The sequence below is a fragment of the Eptesicus fuscus genome, chromosome 24 (assembly GCF_027574615.1).
Source record: "Eptesicus fuscus isolate TK198812 chromosome 24, DD_ASM_mEF_20220401, whole genome shotgun sequence".
NCBI classification, from domain to species: domain Eukaryota; kingdom Metazoa; phylum Chordata; class Mammalia; order Chiroptera; family Vespertilionidae; genus Eptesicus; species Eptesicus fuscus.
The window spans coordinates 6,001,045-6,019,851 of record NC_072496.1 but is presented as its reverse complement, the minus strand read 5'-3'; the positions used below and the strand labels follow the sequence as shown (position 1 = coordinate 6,019,851).

Here is an 18,807-nt window from a genome sequence, read left to right as displayed (position 1 = left end):
CCGTTCCTCCAGCTCCGCCCGGGCTGTGCCGCCGGCTAGCTGTGTGACCTTGGAGGAGTCTGCCACCATCTGCAATAGGAGACGTCTCCTATGAGATGGGGATAAGGTGCTGTTTGTACCAGGAACGTGTCTGACACACAGTAGGTGCTCTAGAAAGAGGAGTCTTGCACATGGTTAGTAACTTTGACGATGTTTCGCCTTTTAAATTCTTTTTTTTTTTAATATATTTTATTGTTTTTTTACAGAGAGGAAGGGAGAGGGATAGAGAGTTAGAAACATCGATGAGAGAGAAACATCGATCAGCTGCCTCCTGCACGCCCCCCACTGGGGATGTGCCCGCAACCAAGGCACATGCCCCTGACCGGAATCGAACCTGGGACCCTTCAGTCCGCAGGCTGACGCTCTATCCACTGTGCCACACCGATTAGGGCGCCTTTTAAATTCTGAGTGAGCAGTGCTTCTTAGTTATTATTTTTATAATTAGCACACAAGTCAAAAGCTACCAAAGGGTGTCCTTGAGAAATGTCACTGCCCATTCATTCCACCTCGAGTGTCTGCGCTTTTCAGAGAAACACAGAAGTATTTTTCCCACGCCGCGAATCTTACTAATCTAGCAACACGTTCTGTACCCTGTCTTCAAAATTACAATTGCAATGTTTCACCATGGTTTTATTTTTAAATGACACAGTGAAAGGTCTCTCCCTGCCCTAGCTGGGTGGCTCGGTTGGAGCACCGAAAGGTGTGGGTATAATCCCCAGTCAGGGCCCATACCTAAGTCCCAGGTTCAATCCCCAGGTGAGGCACCAACAGGAGGCAACCAGTCAATGTTTTTCTCTCTCTCTCTAAAATCCATTTTATTTTTTAAAAAATATATTTTATTGATTTTTTACAGAGAGGAAGGGAGAGGGATAGAGAGTTAGAAACATCCATGAGAGAGAAACATCTGTCAGCTGCCTCCTGCACACCCCCTACTGGGGATGTGCCCGCAACCAAGGTACCTGCCCCCAACCGGAATCGAACCCGGGACCTCTCAGTCCTCAGGCCGACGCTCTGTCCACTGAGCCAAACCAGTCAGGGCTCTAAAATCAATTTTAAAAAACATATCCTCGGGTGAGGATTTTTTAAAAAATAATTTTAAGTAAAAAGAAAGAGAGGAAAATACCCACCTCCGCCAGCCCCTCTCCCTAAATCCATCCTGGAAAAGGGATTTTCTAAAAGCCGTTCATCTCCATAAGCTCCACTTCCTGCCTCCTTTTCTCTTCAATTAATTCAGCAAATATTGACTGATGATGTGGCCTCTCCGATGTGTCCTGGGTTCACACCTGGAGACAAAGAGGAAGGAAGCTCAAGAGCAGTGTGGGGACCCCAGGGAAAGGCGGGGGGCCCCAGGGCACCCTAACCGCCCCTGCTTCAGGGGGCCCCACAGCGTCCTTCCCCCCCTCCCCTTTCCCCTTCCCTCTCCCCTCCACCCTCAGAGGAAGACAATGTTGATATTTGACAAGGGAGGCTCAGAGCCCTTGCCCAAGGTCACGGACTGATAACGAGAGCACCGAGGGGAGGGGGCCCATCCTGGCCCGTGACCTTGGACAAGTTCATCACCTGCCTGGGCCCGGGCTTCCTTATCCTGGGAGATGGGGTGCTAATAGCACGCCCCTGCGCTCAGTGTGAGGGTTAGAAGAGGGCCAGCGTCCACACCCCGTCAGCATCACTCCTGTCTGCATGCCAAGCCCCCTCCCAGGCCCTCTTCTCAGCATCTGGGCCGCGCCCACCGCCCCACCCCACCCACTAGCAGAGGGAGGTTCAATGACTCAGGGGGTGATGGGTGCAGGTTTGGGGCAGCCCAGGGCTCCTGGGGCTGGGCCTCGGGGCGTCTCTGGAGCACCCACAGCAGTGTCTGCCCCTGGCTGTGAAGGCGACACGTGCCACCCTGGAGGCCCCAGATGCTGGGCTCTATAACCCAGCAGTCCCCAACCTCGGAGTCCCCTTTGACTCTGAGCCCGGGCCCAGTTTCAGCTCCTCCCCACCCATGGAGTCTGGGAGATGCCCTCTGACCTCACCCTTCCTTGTGGCCCTCCCCTGGCAGCCTGGACTCTGGTGGGGGGGTCAAACCCTTGCCTTTAGGGGCAGGATCTCCACCCGCCTGTGGCAGCCCCTACAACCCATCTCCCCACCATCTCCTCAACTCCAGGTCCAAGGTTAGGCCCTCGGTCGGGCGGTGACCTTCACCTCTCCCCACCCCGCTGCTCCTCTCCAGCACTGCAGATCGAGCTTGGGGATGACCTCCCGACCTCTGACCTCCAGGCCCAATCCAACCTGCAGAGGCCAGACTCCCCCAGATGCACAGCCCGGGCAGCAGGACTCCTTCCTCCGCATGACAAAGGGTGAGGCTGCTGGTCGCCCCCCAGGAAAAGCCCCAATCCACATCCGCTCTCCTCTGGCTGATTGCCCGCTCATTTCCCCGGCAGGACGCTTGCACCCATGGGGAATCCACATTCGGGACGGGGCCGTGTTTGCGGAGGGATCGGCGGTCTGGGGGATTTGCCCTGTGTCTGCCCCTGCCGGTGCCCTCCCTTCACCCACTCCTGTAGGAAGGGCGTCTCGCCAGCTCTCCGAGCCCCGCCAGCAGCCTGGCTAACGGGTCCCGGGAAGGACTGCTTCTTGTTCCTCCTAAGAGACCCTGCCCAGGCTCATGGCTGCGCCGGCCATTCCTTCCCGATGACTGCGGCCTGAGCCTCCGCTGGGCACCGGAACTGCTCCCACCTGCCCTTCCAGCCCTACCCGCTCCGGCTCAGTGTGGCTCCACCCCACACCCAGCCAGGCCTCCAAACCTAGAGGTCACTCTGTGTGTGTGTGTGTTTTTAAAATGTGTTTTTTATTGATTTCAGAGAGGAAGGGAGAGGGAGAGAGAGAGAGAAAGATCCATGATGAGAGAGAATCATGGGTCAGCTGCCTCCTGCAACCCCCATTGGGGATGGAGCCCACAACCCGAGCATGTGCCCTGACCGGAAATCGAACCTGGGACCTTTCAGTTTGCAGGCTGACACTCTATCCACTGAGCCACACCAGTGAGGGTCAGGGGTCACTCCTGATTCCTATCCCACCAGGGGCCTGGCCTCCCTCATGGGGGCGTGGGGACAGGGCACGGCAGGCAGAGGCAGCCTAAGGGAACCCTGGGGTAGGAGTCTGGAGGCCTGGATCTGACCTGGCCCGGTCGCCAGCTCATAACGAAGACACTTCTGTTCCCTGGGCCTGCGGGACAGAGTCTGCCAGCTGCCAGCTCATAACAAAGACACTTCTGTTCCCTGGGCCTGCGGGACAGAGGGCCTACGGTTCCAAAAATGAGGCTCCGTCCCCAGCCTTAAAAACCAACACATGTATGACTCACAGATTCCTTGAGGCAGGAGGCGGGCCCAGCGTCACGGGCCTCTGCGGGGCCTGGCAGGCCTCCATCCAGGTGTCGGCCAGGGCTGGGGCGGGAGCCACGCCTGCGCTCCCTCAGGCTGTCCTCAGAATCCGGGTCCTTGCGGTTGGTGGCAGGACCGCAAGGTCGAAGCACCCTGGCTTCTGGCTGCCCTCAACCCTCGAGGCTGCCTGCAGGTCCTGGGCACGCGGGCGTCCCCATTGTGGCTGCTACTCAAGCGTCCCCTCCCTTTTGGAGCAAGAAAGCTGCAAAAGGATCGAGCTATTGGGGGGGGGCCCCCTGCACTTCCTGGACCCCGCAGCTGAGACCAGGCAGGTGGTGGCGCCACGGAGGCCGGGAAGGAATGAGGACTCAAGTAGGGGTGTGGGGATGTGAAGGGAGTGGACAGGACAGTGTGAGGAGCCGGGGGAGTCCAGGGGCCACCCAGGAACCCGCTGGCGGTCAGGCCGGGGGGGGGGAGGGGGGGCCTTGTCCGCAGGAGGCAGCAGCAGGAGAGGGGAGATGGCAGGCCCAGGTGCGGAGGGACAGGGGCTGAGCCAGGGCCAAGGGCAAACTGGAAATGGTTAGTAGTTAGTAGCTGAGGTTTGATTGGGGGGGGGGACCCCATGGGACAGAAAAGAACTGTCAGAGAAGCAGGAGACACCCCCCCCAGAGCCACAGGCTGGTGCTAGGGTCCTGGGCAGGGAGGTAAGAAGAGGTTTGTCATCGCAATAAAGGACGAGAGCCCCGAAATGGCGCGGAGGGCAGGGACCCCGCAGAGCCACACGCGTGTGCGTGAGGAGTTACCGATTTAGTGCTAGGAAGGCTCAGGGAGGAAGCGTGGGGCCAGCCCATTTCACAGAGGGGAAAACCAAGGCTGCGGAGGTAGCCCTACGATTGACGGCAGCGCCAGGCCGGAGTGGAATGTCTGGGTGACCCGATCGGTCCCCCCATTTCCAGCTCCAGGCCCCAGAGCCCCTCTCGGCGCCCCATGTTCTGTGCGGTGGGCCCCCGAGGCCTTCCTTTGAGAGAACAAAAATCAAATTAAGAAGCTGAGTCTCTCTGGCTCAGCCTCGAGGCCCTGCCGCCTTGAATCGGTAATTAAACATGGGAGAGCCTGTCAGGGGAGGGAGGGAGGGAGCTGACTCTCTCTCCCGGCCCAGGGGCCCCTGAAAGCTGCTGGAGGGCGGGGTGGGGGGCAGGTTGGAGGCCCCACCTCGGACCCAGTAACAGGACCCGGCCTTTTCCCATCCCACGGGCCAGGGGCCCTGGGTCCCGGGCGGGAGAAGCTCTAGTAGATTCCAGAGGTGGACAGCATGGGCGGAGAAAACGAACAGAACGGGCCCCTTCGGAGCCGGGCGGGCTGAAGAGTGTTCACTGTGGGGCCCTCCGGGTATACCCAAGTCTGTTCATGGCATCGCCACGCTGGGACCTTGGCCGGGCCTGCACACCTGCTTCCTCTCACCTGCCCCCCCACCGCACCCCTGTATCAGGCGTCTGTTTGCTTCATTAGCTCAACAATCCTGAAGCACTGACTCACCGATGGCCACTGTGGTCTGCAGAGCACGGGGGGGGGGGGGGGGGGGGGGGGGGGGGGAGCCTGGGGCGCGAGGAGCTTGGGGAGCGAGCAGCTTGGCTTACCGGCTGCAGCTTATCCGTGTACACACATTGGGTTTTACACACTCAGTTACGATATAAAGGGATGTGTCGGGGGAAGGGGGGTCCTTAAGCCTCGTGGATTACCCTCCTCAACTGGCCTCTCTCCTCTGACACCCAGCTGGCTGCAAGACTGTTCCGCACGGCTTCCGGAATCTTCTTTCTCAGGCAGAACCAGGCCTGATCCCGCCCAGCTTAACACCCTCCCGCGGCTGCCTTCCAGCCAACGGGCCCAGTCCCGCGTCCGCATGGTCCCGCCTCACCTGGGCCTTCCTGCCCTCCCCCCCCCCCCCGCCCCCGCCCCCCCCCCCCCCCCCCCCGCAGCCCAGCCAGCTGCCCTGCCCGCCAGCACGCACTCCTCCCTTGGGCATCAGCCCCACCCTCATCGCCCAGGGGTCCCTCCTGAGCCCACCCTGGCCCGTTACCACCTCTTTCTATCTGGAAAACTCACCGTAACTTTCGAGAGCTGTCTCCCCGAGTCCTGCTGAACCCCTCCTCTCTGCTCCCCCAAGTACTGCCTCCATCCGAGCCCTGATCAGCTCACAGGGTGGACTCTGCAGCAACATCTGTCATAGCAGTCCCCCCCCCCACGTCCCCCCCTCGGGTCAGGAGAGGCTTGTGTCCAACACACAGTGTGGCTCCATGTTTGCGGGCTGAGTCAATGCACGAACGAATGCACGTGAGTAGATTGAGTCAGGTGCTTCTCACACCTCATCCCGTGCAATCCTCACGCGGCTGAGCAAGTACCGGGTTGCAGGAAGGCCAGCTTCTCACCCTACCCTCCCTACCTCCCTGCCCACCGCGACCCCTGGGGCTTCTCTTGACCTGGGCCTCCATTTCCCAGGGAGGGTCCTGACACAAGAGCGAACCACATTTTATGGGCCCGTAATAAGATCTAAATAAATACATATCGATTGGCAATCATGCAGGGATTCTTCTCGGCTTTCCACCTGTCTCCCTGGACACCCGGGAATGTTGGCTTCAGGCCACGATCAGCTCCATTCAATTTAACAAGCGTTCGCCCCCTGCCGCACTTAGAGAGGCCGGAAAGATGAGGCGGCATTTCCAGGGGAGGCAATGGGGTGAGCAGAAACAGTGGGGGGGCAAAAGGTTAGGGTATGTCTGGGGTCCAGACAGAGGGAGCGTTTTGGAGAGCTGAGGGTAGTAAGATTGGAAAGAGAACTCAATACAGTCCGTGCGTTTCCTCTCCATTTTCCTTCATTTAAAAAATTTTGAGCCCGGCCGGTATGGCTCAATGGTTGAGCGTCGACCCATGAACCAAGAGGTCCCAGGTTCGATTCCTGATCAGGACACATCCCTAGGTTGCAAGCTCCATCCCCAGTAGGGGGCGTGCAGGAGGCAGCCCATCAATGTCTCTCTCTCGTTGATGTTTCTATCCCTCTTCCTTCCTCTCTGTAAAATCAATAAAAAATAAATCTTTTGAGAACCAGGTCTGGAGCCAGAGATGCCCGGGGAGAGGGCTCACGTGCCCACCCAGACCAGAGCTCTAGCTCCACCAGGCCCTGGCTCTGGGGCCGGTCCTCCTAGCCACCTCCTCTGAGCCTCCAGCTCCTTAGCGATGCCCATAAAATCCACACGCCCTCCTCACTCCATCCTCCCCGCCCGCCAGACAGCAGCCCCGCCCCTACGCTCACCTGATCCCGGCTCAGCCCTTCCAGGTGGGTGAAGACGGCCATTGTCCTCCTGTTGCAGGTAAGTTCCTGGAGGGTGAGTAGGTAGCCCAAGGTCAAGTGACCAGTGACAGATCTGCCTCTCAAGGCCTCTTGAGCAAGACTGGCGTTACTCATCAGGTGACCTGCGAGACCCTGAGACTCCTCTTCCTCAGCCCTGGACGCCCGGGGAGGGCCCAGGTGTGGGGGCAGCCAGGAGGGTGGCCTCCTGGGATGGCCAAGAGGATGGCAAGGGGCCCTAGCCGGTTTGGCTCAGTGGATAGAGCGTCGGCCTGCGGACTCAAGGGTCCCAGGTTCGACTCCGGTCAGGGGCATGTACCTTGGTTTCGGGCACATCCCCAGTAGGGAGTGTGCAGGAGGCAGCTGATCGATGTTTCTCTCTCATCGATGTTTCTAACTCTCTATCCCTCTCCCTTCCTCTCTATAAAAAAATCAATAAAATATATTAAAAAATAAAAAATAGCAAAGGCACTGGCTGACTGGCTCTGGAGGTGCCAACCTTGTAAATATATATATAAACAAAACAAAAAAAACAACACAAAAAAAAAGAAAAAGAGGACAGCAAGGGGCAGAGGGGAAGGAAGCGTTGTGCGCTGTTCCAAAAAGAAAATCCCCATCGCTAACCAACGCTGAGCTGCTTTGCTTTGTAAACACACGAATCACCTGCCACAGCTGGCACGTGGGGCACCGAGCTGGCACGCGGGGCACCGAGCTGGGTAGGGTTTCTCTCCAGGACCCGCACCCTGGATGCTGTAGCCCCGCTGGTCGGCCTGGGGCCCTCACTGGTTAGCGCCTGGCGCCCTCTAGTGGTGCAGGCGAGCCTTCCCTCTGCAGCTGACCAGTGAGGCGGGACAGAGCTGGGCTTCCAGGACCAGCTTTCCTCCAGGCCTGCTGCGCAAGGAGCCACCTGCTGCCTTCAGAGCTGGGCTCAGGGACGCCTGGGAGGGAAAGCGGAAGGAGGCCTTGGAATCCGGAGGCTGGGGTCCTGGCCCAGCTCCCTAGTTGTGCCTCAGAAAAGCAGCTGATTGCCCCCTGCAGGCATTTTAGGAGAAGGGCTGCTGTTCGAGGTCTGCGCAGCGTTTTGAATAAACGCACTGAACACTCCCTCCCTCCGTGCCAAGTGCCCGTGAGGCCTCAGTGCACCCTAGTCCAGTGATGGCGAACCTATGACACGCGTGTCCATTTCTGATGACACGCGGCCGCTGAGGTTTATTAAATACAATTATATATAACAATTATACATTTATGTTAAACTATAAATATCGTGAAATAATGTTTTTTCCTCAAAGTGACACACTACCCGAGCTATGCTGTTTTTTGGCGAAGTGTGACACACCAAGCTCAAAAGGTTGCCCATCACTGCCCTAGTCAGTAACATTCCCGCCTTGTTCTGAGTTGCCCAGGGGCCGAGGACAGATGTGGACACAGAGAGATGAGGAAAAGACGGGAAGGCAGAGGAAAAGGCAGCGCGAGGAGAGGGAGGGGCTAACCATCCCCTTCTCCTCCCCCTAGAACAGGCCTCAGTCCCCATTTCATAAGTCCCTCCTCTCGGGACCCAAAGCTCCGTCCCCGCTGTGAACAGTAGTTACTTTGGGGCAGTGGGATTGCGGCTGGCTTCTCACTTGCTTTTTTCTTTATTTTACTTTAGATTGCCGGCTGCCATACGTAGGTATCATCTCCATAGTTAAAAGGTTAAAAAAATGTCTCTAGTGCTCCCCATTGGCCTTGCAGGAGCACAAACACATCAGGCTGCATCCGTGTCCCTAGGTAACCGTTGCTAAGCAACGCTCCCTGGGATGCTGGAGAGCCTGCTTGCACTCCCCTGCTGTCCACAGCCTGGCGGCCCCTCAGCAGGTGCCAGTGTGGCCCTGCCACAGCGCCCCCTTCCCCTCTCTGCAGCCCCCACACTGCAGGGCTTCCTCTTGTCTCGGGTGGGAGCCCAGCCAACGTTCCGTCAAGCAGCTTCCCGTCCGCAACTGAAAACATAGAACGTGTTTTCTTTCCAAGCGCCGGGCCACCATATTTTGCGTGCAAGATACACACTCTCATTTCATCTTTAATTGAACAATTATAATGTACTTTTTGTTTCCCCATTTCACTGATGGAAGCACTGAGGCCTGGGCAGGTTAGGAATACAGCCAGTGAGGAAGGCTGAATGAGGAGGAGCTGGGGAGGGTCTAGGCAGGGGACAAGGCTGCAGGGGTCCCTGGGGCAGGAGACCCAGACCTCAGAGTGGGGTCGGGATTGGACCCCTCCTGACCTTCAGGGGGTGGGGGCGTTGTTTTGAGAGACTGGGAAACCTGCTCAGAGAAGCAGACATTTTAATTGTTTGCTTTGATTGAAGCAAATCAAACCATCATTCCTCCCTGCCTTTTGCATTAGAGGAAGGAGTAAGAATGAGCATTCGTGGACTTCCTTTTCCAACAGCGCTGCCCGCCTCTCCCGGTCGAGATTCCCTTTGCGCTAAACAGATGTGTCTGCTTCTGCTGAGACCCTGCCTCCCTGCTCTCGCTCACCTCCTTAGGGTGCCCTCCCTTCTCCTCACCCCTTCCCCCAGCTCTGCCCCCAGCCCAGCCCTTCATTGGCCCTTCACATCCTGGACCTCACTCTTGGTTATTTCCTCGTGAGCACATTACTTTGCACGATGACTTACAACTAAGCAGGAAGGCGCGCCCTGACCGGTTTGGCTCAGTGGATAGAGCGTCGGCCTGGGGAATGAAGGGTCCCAGGTTCGATTCCAGTCAAGGGCATGTACCTTGGTTGCGGGCACATCCCCAGTAGGGGGTGTGCAGGAGGCAGCTGATCGATGTTTCTCTCTCATTGATGTTTCTAACTCTCTATCCCTCTCCCTTCCTCTCTGTACAAAATCAATAAAATATATATTTTTTAAAAAGCAGAAAGGCGGGGGTAATAAAAAATAAAACTTTATTAAAGCGGCTAAACTTAAGCGGGACCAAATCAGACTTCCTCCATCCAGCACAGTCTCACATGCGCTCCTGCTGGGGACAGTTCCACGCTGCTCACGCTCATGCGAAGAGGAGCGCCCTTGTCATGGGCTGTACCCTTCTCCTCCCTGACGTGGCATCGCACTGACGCCGCTCTGGGCTCCCGTTGGAGGACCGCACTGGGAGGTCCTCCCAGGCCTTCCCACCTGAGCTGGGGCTGACAGCGGGAATGTGCGGGGTTCACCTGGCTCCTAGCATCTACCGCCCCTGCCAAGCATCTTCCAACGGGGGCTGCTTGGTCTGAACAGACTGAAGAGGTTTTACACAAGGGTCTGAGGACGGCCTGAGCCTGCCCGGCCCGGCCCGGCCCCGCGGCGAGGGCTGTCAGAGGGGCGGGCTACCTTAGTCCTTCTTGCCGCCCGGGGCCGGGCTTCGCGTGAGGACCTTCGTGGAGCTGTAGGGGGTCAGCGTGGACACGGTCGGGGATTCCAGCTTCACTCTGTCCAGGAGGGTCTTCTTGAGGGCGGCTGGGGAGACCTTTTCCTGGTCGGCCATGGACTGCAGCTCTCTGCAGATGGAGCCCGAGAGGGGAGGAGAGGAAGGCATTAAACCCTGGAGCCAGAACGTCTCAAGGTTTCCCCACCCACGTAACACCCCACCTTGCTGACTGGATACCACCCCAAATTATAAGTCCAACACACCAATCAAAGATAATCCCAACAATGGAACTGTGGGGAGAACTTTAGCTGCTAAGTGGTGGCTATTAACAGCACAGATCCCCACACCGCTAATGGGGCCTGGGCGGAGGAGAGAGACCCACCGTGTGCGGATGCAGGAGGCCTCGACTGCATTGATGAGCAGGGAGCGGAAGCCCCCACTCTCCAGGAAGTGCAGGGCATGGATGGTGGCCCCCCCGGGGGAGCAGACATTGTCCTTGAGCTGGCCTGGGTGCTGGTCCGAGTCCAACAGCATCTTGGCAGCCCCCTGGAGCACAGGCGGAAAATGAGCACACACCTTGCCCAGGCCGCACCCCAGCTCCCAACCCAGCCCTGCCCGCCCCAACTCACTGACCCACAAGCCCCCCAGGCCGCACCGGGGCTCAGAGCACGCAGAGGGAAGGTACTGACCAACAAGGCCTGGGCCCCCAGCCGGATGGCCAGGCGCCGCGGGAGGCCCATCTTCACCCCGCCGTCAGCGAGCGCGTCCAGGGCCATGAACGCCTGTGGAGACACTCGGTGAGTCTTGGGGCAGCAGGCACTCAAGGGCACCCCTGAGGGTCTGCTTTCCCCCATGACTGGAGCTAGAGCCAAGGACCAGTGTCCTCCACCAGCTCCCCAGAGGTGGGCCCCCCCCCCCCCCCCGGCCCCCGCTGCCTGCCAGCCCAGCCTGCTCCGAGTCCCCAGAAGGCCGCGTAAGCCTATGTAAGTGAGTGAGGGCTCACGTAGGCAGGCCCGCTGCCGCTGAGCCCCGTGACGGCGTCGATCAGGTCCTCCTCCACCTCCGTGCAGAAGCCCACGCTGCTCATGAGCTGCTCCAGCAGCTGCCCATCCTCCACCAGGGCGTGGGTGCCCGTGGCGTACACCGTGGCACCCTCCCGCACCACCACGGGCGTGTTGGTCATGCAGCGGATCACCTTGGGGGCCGGCTGGAAGGCCGTCAGCTTCTGGAGCGAGGAAGAGGGCGGGAGTGTTGCCAGGGCCCAGCTCCCACGAGCAGCCCCCCCCTCCCCTCCCACCGGGCACGGGAGCGGAGCCAGGCACCTTCTCCACCGAGCTGATGGTGACGCCGGCGGCACAGGAGACCACGATGTGCCGGGCCTGGACGTCGGCCCCGATCTCATCCAGGATGAAGGGGATGATGTGCGGCTTCACGGCCAGGAACAGGACGTCGCTGTGCCTCACCGTCTCCTTGTTGCTGCGGGTCAGGTTCACCCCCAGCTTCTGTGGGAGGAAACGGCCCGGCTCACAGTGCGGGCAGCCCCACCGGGCACGGGCCCTCCCGGGGAGCCGCCGAACCCCTGCCGCCAGCCACTCCTCTGCCAGCCGCCGCCTCCTGGCATGCCCTGCCTTGTCCCCTCAGGGTCTGCCCCTAACCCCACTGGCACATGTTGCTCCTGGGCAAGTGAGCACAGGTGCCGAGCATGGACCAGCGTCTCCATGGCAACCAGGAAAGGGCTGTCCCACATCCCCACCAGTGTCTGCCAGCCCAGGCACCCCTGTGCCAGCTAAGAAATCTCCAGGGCTGGGCCCTGACCGGTTTGGCTCAGTGGATAGAGCGTCAGCCTGCGGACTGAAAGGTCCCAGGTTCGATTCCAGTCAAGGGCATGTACCTTGGTTGCAGGCAAATACCCAGCAGGGGGTGTGCAGGAGGCAGCTGATTGATGTTTCTCTCTCATCGATGTTTCTAACTCTCTATCCCTCTCACTTCCTCTCTGTAAACAATCAATAAAAACATATTAAAAAAAAAAAAAAAGAAATCTCCAGGGCTGGGAAGCGACAAAGGGAAATGCTAACGCCCAACGGTGGGAATCAGAGCTGGGTCAGGCCGCAACCCACCTGGTCTCCGCGTGGTCCAGGGCGGGTGGGAGGACACCCCTCCCTGCAGGACTCCCGTGCTGGGGACATCAGCCATCATCCCATCATCCCCCGCACAGGCCCTGCCTGTCACCTGCCTCATTGGACGTCCCCTCCCACGCGCCCCAGGTTTGGGCTGACGACTCGGAATACTCTTTTTGGAGAGAGGAACATCCACCCGGCCTGGCTCCTTCCTGCCTCACTGTATGTAACTCAGCAAGAGGGGCTACTGCGCTCTCCGTTTTTATAAAGGAGGAACCTGAGGCTCAGAGTGCCTTAAGGACAGGCAGGCAGCCCATGAAGACACACGAATATTTGCGGGGTACCTACTACGTGCCAGGTGCTTTCCATGCATAAATATCTTCTTAATCTAAGCGCCCCGGTGCCTGCATTTGAACCCCCGTCTGTTCGCCTGGGGGGAGGGGGAGGATCCTGATGCTAACAGATGGGGGGGGGGGGGTAGTCAGCCGGCTGATGGCCAGCTCGGGGGCTCGAGCGAACCAGGCCACCCTCCTGGGCCTCCCCGCACCCTCGGCCCCACCTACCCTGAGCGCGGACACCGTGGGCAGGTCCATGTCCGGGGAGCTGGCTATGATCTTGTGAGCCGACAGGATGCCTGCAGCAGACAGGGCGTTTCAGCGGGGGGGCCATGGCCCAGCCCGCCCCCGGGCCCCTCCCTGGGGAAGCAGAACCAAAAACCCCACGAGGCTCCCGCAGCGCCGGGCTCCCCGCTCGGTCCCCACGCCGGCCGCTCGCTCGCAGGCCGCCGCGCACCGTCCCCGCCTCCGCGCGCTCACCCGCGGCCGTGAAGCCCCGCGCCAGGGCACAGGCCAGCTGGCCCGCGCCGATGAAGCCCACGCTCATGGTCCCGGGCCCGGTCCCCCGCGGCGGCCGCAGGAACCGCCCCACGCGGGCGGGAGAGACCGTAAGGGGAGGCGGCGGCTGGAAAAGCCCCGCGAGCGGCGCCTCGGAAGCCGGACCCAGCAGTTTCCGCCGGGATCCCGACACGCTCCGCGCGCACTCACGGCCGCGCGCCGGGCCACGTGGCCACGCCCCGCGCCCGCCCCGGCAGCCAATCCTCGGCCGGGAGCTCGGAGCGGGCCAATCCGAGGTGTCGGATCGCGGCTGTGCGCCCCGCCTCCTCTGCAAAGGAGTCCTTAAATACCGAGGTGCCTAAATGCTGCAAATGAAATGCGGGGACACAGAGTGAAACCAATTTTATTCCTGCATATTATCTACATTTAATTGTGTTTTTTTTTTCTAAATAATAATAATAACACAACGTAAATACATGTGGTGCTAACTCGTGATAAGTTCTCTAAAACAGGGGGTAGGTAATAAGTATGCGCGGGCAGGCCGATTAGGGGGGCAGAGGAGGGGGGAGGTAAGGGCTGCAGAGTCCCCCAGGGCGATGACATCACAGCTTGGGGCCCTGTTCTATCCAGAAACCAGGTGTCCTGCTCCCCTGTGCACCGCCCCTGGCCCGAAGTCCCTCCTCCTCCCTCCCAGCGCCCTGGCAGGGGAACCGAGGCATGTTTACAAAAGTCCACAAGGATTCCACATTGGGGAGATGGGGTTCATTTTTAAAACATCCTCCCTGTCTAGGGGAAACAGAGGGATTTTAGGGTTTGGTTTTAATGCATCATGTAATAGAGCAAACGAGTTCTTTCCCCAGTTCTTATCTTAGGGTGTGTTGTCCCAAAGTCGGTTGGGAATTTGCCAGAGAACAGTCTGCCCAGGCTCAGCCACACCGGCTAGCCAGGAGCCAGGATCTCCTGCTCAGCAACGACAAGTGGCAGTAGTTACTCATGTAAGTGCTTAGGGGACGGACAGGAGGACAAGGACCGGAAGAACACGCGGAAAGGTAAAATAGGGGCCCTCTTTGGGGCAGGGGTGACTTGCTAAGTAGAAAACTAAAACCTACATCAACACCTGCTTGGGTGCACGTGTTGAGTCAGAGGCCTCAGTGGCCGTGCCCAGCGCCTACGGCTCCAGCCTCCTCGGCACGGGCGCCCCGTCCGAGGCGCAGCTGCACTTCTGCACCCGCATGTTGGGCAGGCTGACCACCTGGGCGCGGGGCCTGCCGCCCTCCGGGACGCTCACGATCACGGGCAGCGAGGTCGTCTCCGAGGCGATGCACTGCCTCGGCCCCAGGAACGGCCACTTGGCGGTCAGGGTCTCCGGGGGCTGCTGGCAGGTGCCCACACACTCATAGGCCAGGAAGCCCGGGGGCTCCAGCACCCAGTTCTCCGCCCACTTCATCCCCTGCAGGTCAATGTACGTCTCCTGGCGGCAGCAGCGGGTGCCCTCGGTCACGGGTGCCTCGGGGTCACAGTTGCCCTGAGCTCTGTGGGGGCAAGGAAAGGCGGGGTCAGAGGTCAGTTTGGAGGACTGAGGGTCAGGGGACCCGGGGCAGGGCCCAGTGGGGCATCTGGGAGGGAGACGTGTGATCCATCTCTCATGATGTTCAAAAAGCTGGATGTGTGTGATAAATGGTGAATGAATAAACATCCAAAACATAAATCAGCTACCGTTTATGAAAGGTCTCCTAGTCTGCCAGGCACTGACCTAGGGACTTCACGTGTCATCTCAGCTGGCACCTGCATTTATCCTGACATACACCTTAATGAGGGTCCAGCATTACCCCTATGACCCCGAGGACGCGGGGACCCGAACGTGTGAGGCGACATGCCGCCAGAGGCCCTGCAGCCAGTCGCAGGCAGAGCTCCGTGGAACGCAGGCTGTGTGATCCCACAGGCCTGGGCCTTGTTCCCTGAAGAAGCCAGGATGTCAGGGGAAAGCTGTGCAACTTAGCAACAGCTCATGCTAATAGTTTTCAAAGACTTAATCAGGGGTGCCTGGCTGGGTGTGGCTTAGTGGTTGAGTGTCCACCCAGGAACCAGAATGTCACTGGTTCGATTCCGGGTCAGGGCACAGACCCGGGTTGTGGGCTTGATCCCCAGTAGGGGGCGTGCAGGAGGCGGCCAGTGGATGATGTTTCTCTCTCATCATAGATGTTTCTATCTCTCTCCCTCTCCTTTCCTCTCTCTCTAAAAATCAATAAAAACATATCTAACAAAAAAGAATTAATCGTGGAAAAGGGTAAAACGAAATCAGATGATTGGAATAATGTGTGTGTCAATGGCAACATAAAAACCCATTGAAAATATCCGAAGGTATTTGTCAGTAAAATGGTTGAATACAAAGTTCTACCATTGGAAACGGACGTGCAGTGGGGATGGCTTTCCTCCTGGGCTGTCCCACTCCTCCCCCAGGACCTACCCGAAGAGCCCGAGGTCCAGGGTGTGCAGCTCCAGCTGGGGCTCGCCCTGCGCGCCGTCCGGAGGCCCCCGGGGGGCAAAGCGCACCAGCCTGTGGGCGCTGGAGGCCAGCGGGCCCAGGTGCTCCGGCTGCACCGACACCTGCAGCAGCAGGGGCTCCCGGGGCCGGCTCAGCTGCTGCCAGAAGGTCACGGCCTCGGTCACGTCGAAGGCCTTCCAGCCGCTCTCGTGGACGGACACCAGCCTGCGACGCCAGGGGGGGACCGGGGCGCTGAGGGGCGGGGACTGGGAAGCCTCTCCCCCCGCCCCCGCCTCCCATCCCTCTCCCCGAGACAGACTCCCTCGCCCCCTCCTGCCCCCCCCAGCACCCCCGGGCCCCCTCCCACCTGGAGTCGATGAGGGCGGTGCGGTTGGAGCCGTCGGCCCGCACGTACAGCCACTCGACGGTGACCCGGGCCAGGTCGCTGCGAGGGGACAGCCGCTCGTGCCTGCGGAGCGCGGCCTTGGGGACCGGCTCCCGGAAGAGGCGCAGCACGGCCTGCACCAGCTCGCTGTTGGGGGGCAGCCGCCGCTCCATGCCGAACACCAGCAGGTGCGTGGAGGCCTCGGACACCAGGAACCTGCCGGCCACCTCTGGGGACAGCAGGAGGGTCAGCGGGGCCTCTCCAGCCGAGGGCTCAGCTCTGAGGGGGCAGGGCCACGGAGGGGGTAGCGGGGGGGGGGAGGGGGGCGGGAAACAGCCCTATTCCGTCTTCCCGGTTACCTACAGATCCCCCTGGGGCCTGGGGTCCTATAACAACCTCCACAGCCGGAAGGGCAGCCCTGGCCCTGAGCATTGGGGTCAGCTGGGCCGTGGAGGGTCAGGATCCTCATGTTGGGGCCCTGGGCGCGGAGGGGTGAGCCCAGGCCCAGAGGCAGGGGCTGAGCAGGCAGGGTTCAGGCCCCTGCGCCCCTGACAGCGGAGTGACTGCACTTTACAGCATCTGCCAGGTCCCCCCACGTTCCCCCCCACAGCGACCCACTCGCATGTCCCCAGCCCTGGACAGCCTCGGTCATGGGTGCAGAGACGCAAACAGGGTCAGGGGTGATTTTCAAGCCACTTGCTCAAGGTCAGGCCTTTAGTGGCCGTGCAAAAACAGACCCCAAGGAACCCCAACCTTACCCAGGCCTCTGAGCTGAGCCTGGGTTCTCCCACCCCAACCCTCACCCCTACCCCTACCCTCATTGGCTCAGCTCCATCCTTCCACCCTCCTCTCCTCTGATGCCTTAGCTTTGGCAGGGTCCAGCCTGGCACGCTGGGTGGGGACCTCAGTGCAGAGACCTGCCCTCCTTACAGTCCGTGGTCCCCCTCACTGCCCTGGGACCCTGGGCCTCCTTTGTACCCATCTCCATCAACAGGAAAGGGCATCTCTGGGGCCCTGAGCTAGCTAACGGGCCAGCTGAGATGTTGAGGGGCAGAATTCTCACCTTGGGGTACTTGGGTCTGTCTGGGGGCACCAGTGGGGTGAGTCTCAGGCCCAGAGAGGGGCCCCAGACAGCCTTCCCAGATGGGCACATCCAGTCTTAGCACATGCACACGCACACATGCACACGCACACGCACACGCACACACACGCACACGGGCCAGGGTGCAGGGCGGGCCTCACCTCGGAAGTTCTGGCTGAACCGCTTCCCGCGGGAGGGGACGCCGTGGCTGCGCTGCAGCAGGGCCACGTACTGGGCCCGCACGTGGGCAGGGGGCACCGGCCGCTCCGCGTCCCTCCGGTCCGGCGCGGGCACCTCGCGCAGCCGCAGCTGCTGCAGCAGGCTGCCCAGGATCTGCTCCTCGGTCACGGCCGCCCCGGGGCGGGCCAGGGGCAGGGCCCACAGCGCCCAGCACAGCCACAGGGCCCTCATGGTGCCACTTGGGAGGAGGAGGAGAGCGGCTGTGTCCCCTGACGAGGCTCCGGGAGGGTCCCAGCTGGGCGTGCTGAGGGCCGGGCTGGGCCAGCTTTATAGCCAGCCCTGGGCTGGGCCTGGGTGGTGAGAGGGAGGGAGGGAGGGGGGGAGGGAGGTCACACCCCTCGCCCTCCTGGGAGCTCATCAGCCAGACAGGGCCCTGGGCCTGAGGAGGGGCTGTCTAGGAAGGGCACAAAGGCCGTCTGTGCCCCGGCTTGGGCCTCTGGCCGCTGCTGTCTGGCGGCTCAGTGATAACTTTCGTGCCTGTTGAATTCTGCTGGCCCAGTCCTCGTCCATGGAAAAGCCAGTCCACTGTGAAAAGGTGAGGCCCACCAGCCAGCCCAGCCGCTTACGTCTCTTCCCTGGAGACCAGCCTGGGGCCGCTGTGCCCACTGGGAGGGACGTGGGGACACACCCTGCCCCTGCCCACTCCGGCCAGGCCCCTGCAGGGCATCTCACAGCAGCCCTGACTTCTCCCTCCACCTCCAGTCCCCACAAACCCCTCCTCGCCTCTCCAAATGCACCCCCCCCCAAGGGGACCTTGTCCTCCCTGTGACAGAAGGAGTCGCAGAGGCTCGATGCTGTCGGGACAGGGATCTGGCAGCTCGGCTCCCGGGAAGTGCCAGGGACTGAGATTTCGGCGAGGCCCGCAGGCACGGCATCTTCTGGGCAGAGCGCTATGAGCCTGGCCGGGGGCCCACCACCCGCACTCAGCTCCAGCCCACGTCACGCCCAGGCAGCGGTCACGGGGCAGAACCTGGAAAGCAGAGGCCAGAGCTGCCCGGAGTCCTGTCCAGAGTCGCAGGGACTGGGCACACGGGGTGGGCGGGAGCCGCCTGTGCCTCCTCACACGCACAGTTTTTTTAACCAATGTTTGTTTTTATATATTTTTAAATTGATATCAGGAAGGAAGGAAGAGGGAGAGAGAGAGAGAAACATCCATGATGAGAGAGAATCATGGATCGGCTGCCTCCTGCACACCCCCCGCTGGGGACTGAGCCCGCAACCCAGGCATGTGTCCTGACCGGCAATCGAACCGTGACCTCCTGGTTCATGGGTCGACGCTCAACCACTGAGCCACGCCGGCCGGGCTCAAACACACATCTTAGCCTGGCTGGGTTCAGATATGCTGCTTGCTGGCTGTTGGACCTGCTGGCAAGTTCCTTAACTACTCAGCGCTCCGGTGTGCTCGTCTGAAGGAGGGGCGATGGCCACGGGGTCTGCTGCAAAGGGCCAGTGGGAAGAGGAAATGGATGAGCACCTGTAAGAGGCCCAGCCCGGTGCCTGGGGCACAGTAAGCCCCTATAAGGGTTTGCTGTCAGC

General features: G+C 60.4%; 2 protein-coding genes across 3 annotated transcripts; both read right to left on the bottom strand.

The window, feature by feature from the left end:
• Positions 1-9,655: 9,655 nt before the first annotated feature.
• On the bottom strand, positions 9,656-13,270 carry PYCR2 (pyrroline-5-carboxylate reductase 2). The gene is made up of 7 exons (XM_054712921.1): positions 13,063-13,270; positions 12,811-12,881; positions 11,453-11,632; positions 11,134-11,355; positions 10,820-10,912; positions 10,513-10,676; positions 9,656-10,260 (listed from the first exon to the last, which is right to left on the bottom strand). Exons 1-7 carry the CDS (start codon positions 13,127-13,129, stop codon positions 10,095-10,097), a joined length of 963 nt encoding a protein of 320 aa, XP_054568896.1. The 5' UTR covers positions 13,130-13,270; the 3' UTR covers positions 9,656-10,094.
• Positions 13,271-14,034: 764 nt separating this feature from the next.
• On the bottom strand, positions 14,035-17,442 carry LOC103293523 (left-right determination factor 1). Of its 2 annotated transcripts, XM_054713025.1 has the most exons (5): positions 17,193-17,442; positions 16,151-16,179; positions 15,933-16,048; positions 15,548-15,790; positions 14,035-14,612 (listed from the first exon to the last, which is right to left on the bottom strand). In XM_054713025.1, the coding sequence occupies exons 1-5, from the start codon at positions 17,440-17,442 to the stop codon at positions 14,249-14,251; spliced, it is 1,002 nt and encodes a 333-aa protein (XP_054569000.1). In that variant the 3' UTR covers positions 14,035-14,248. The 2 variants fall into 2 exon arrangements, with proteins under 2 accessions (XP_054569000.1, XP_054568999.1); XM_054713024.1 differs by having other exon boundaries at positions 15,933-16,179.
• Positions 17,443-18,807: the final 1,365 nt, after the last annotated feature.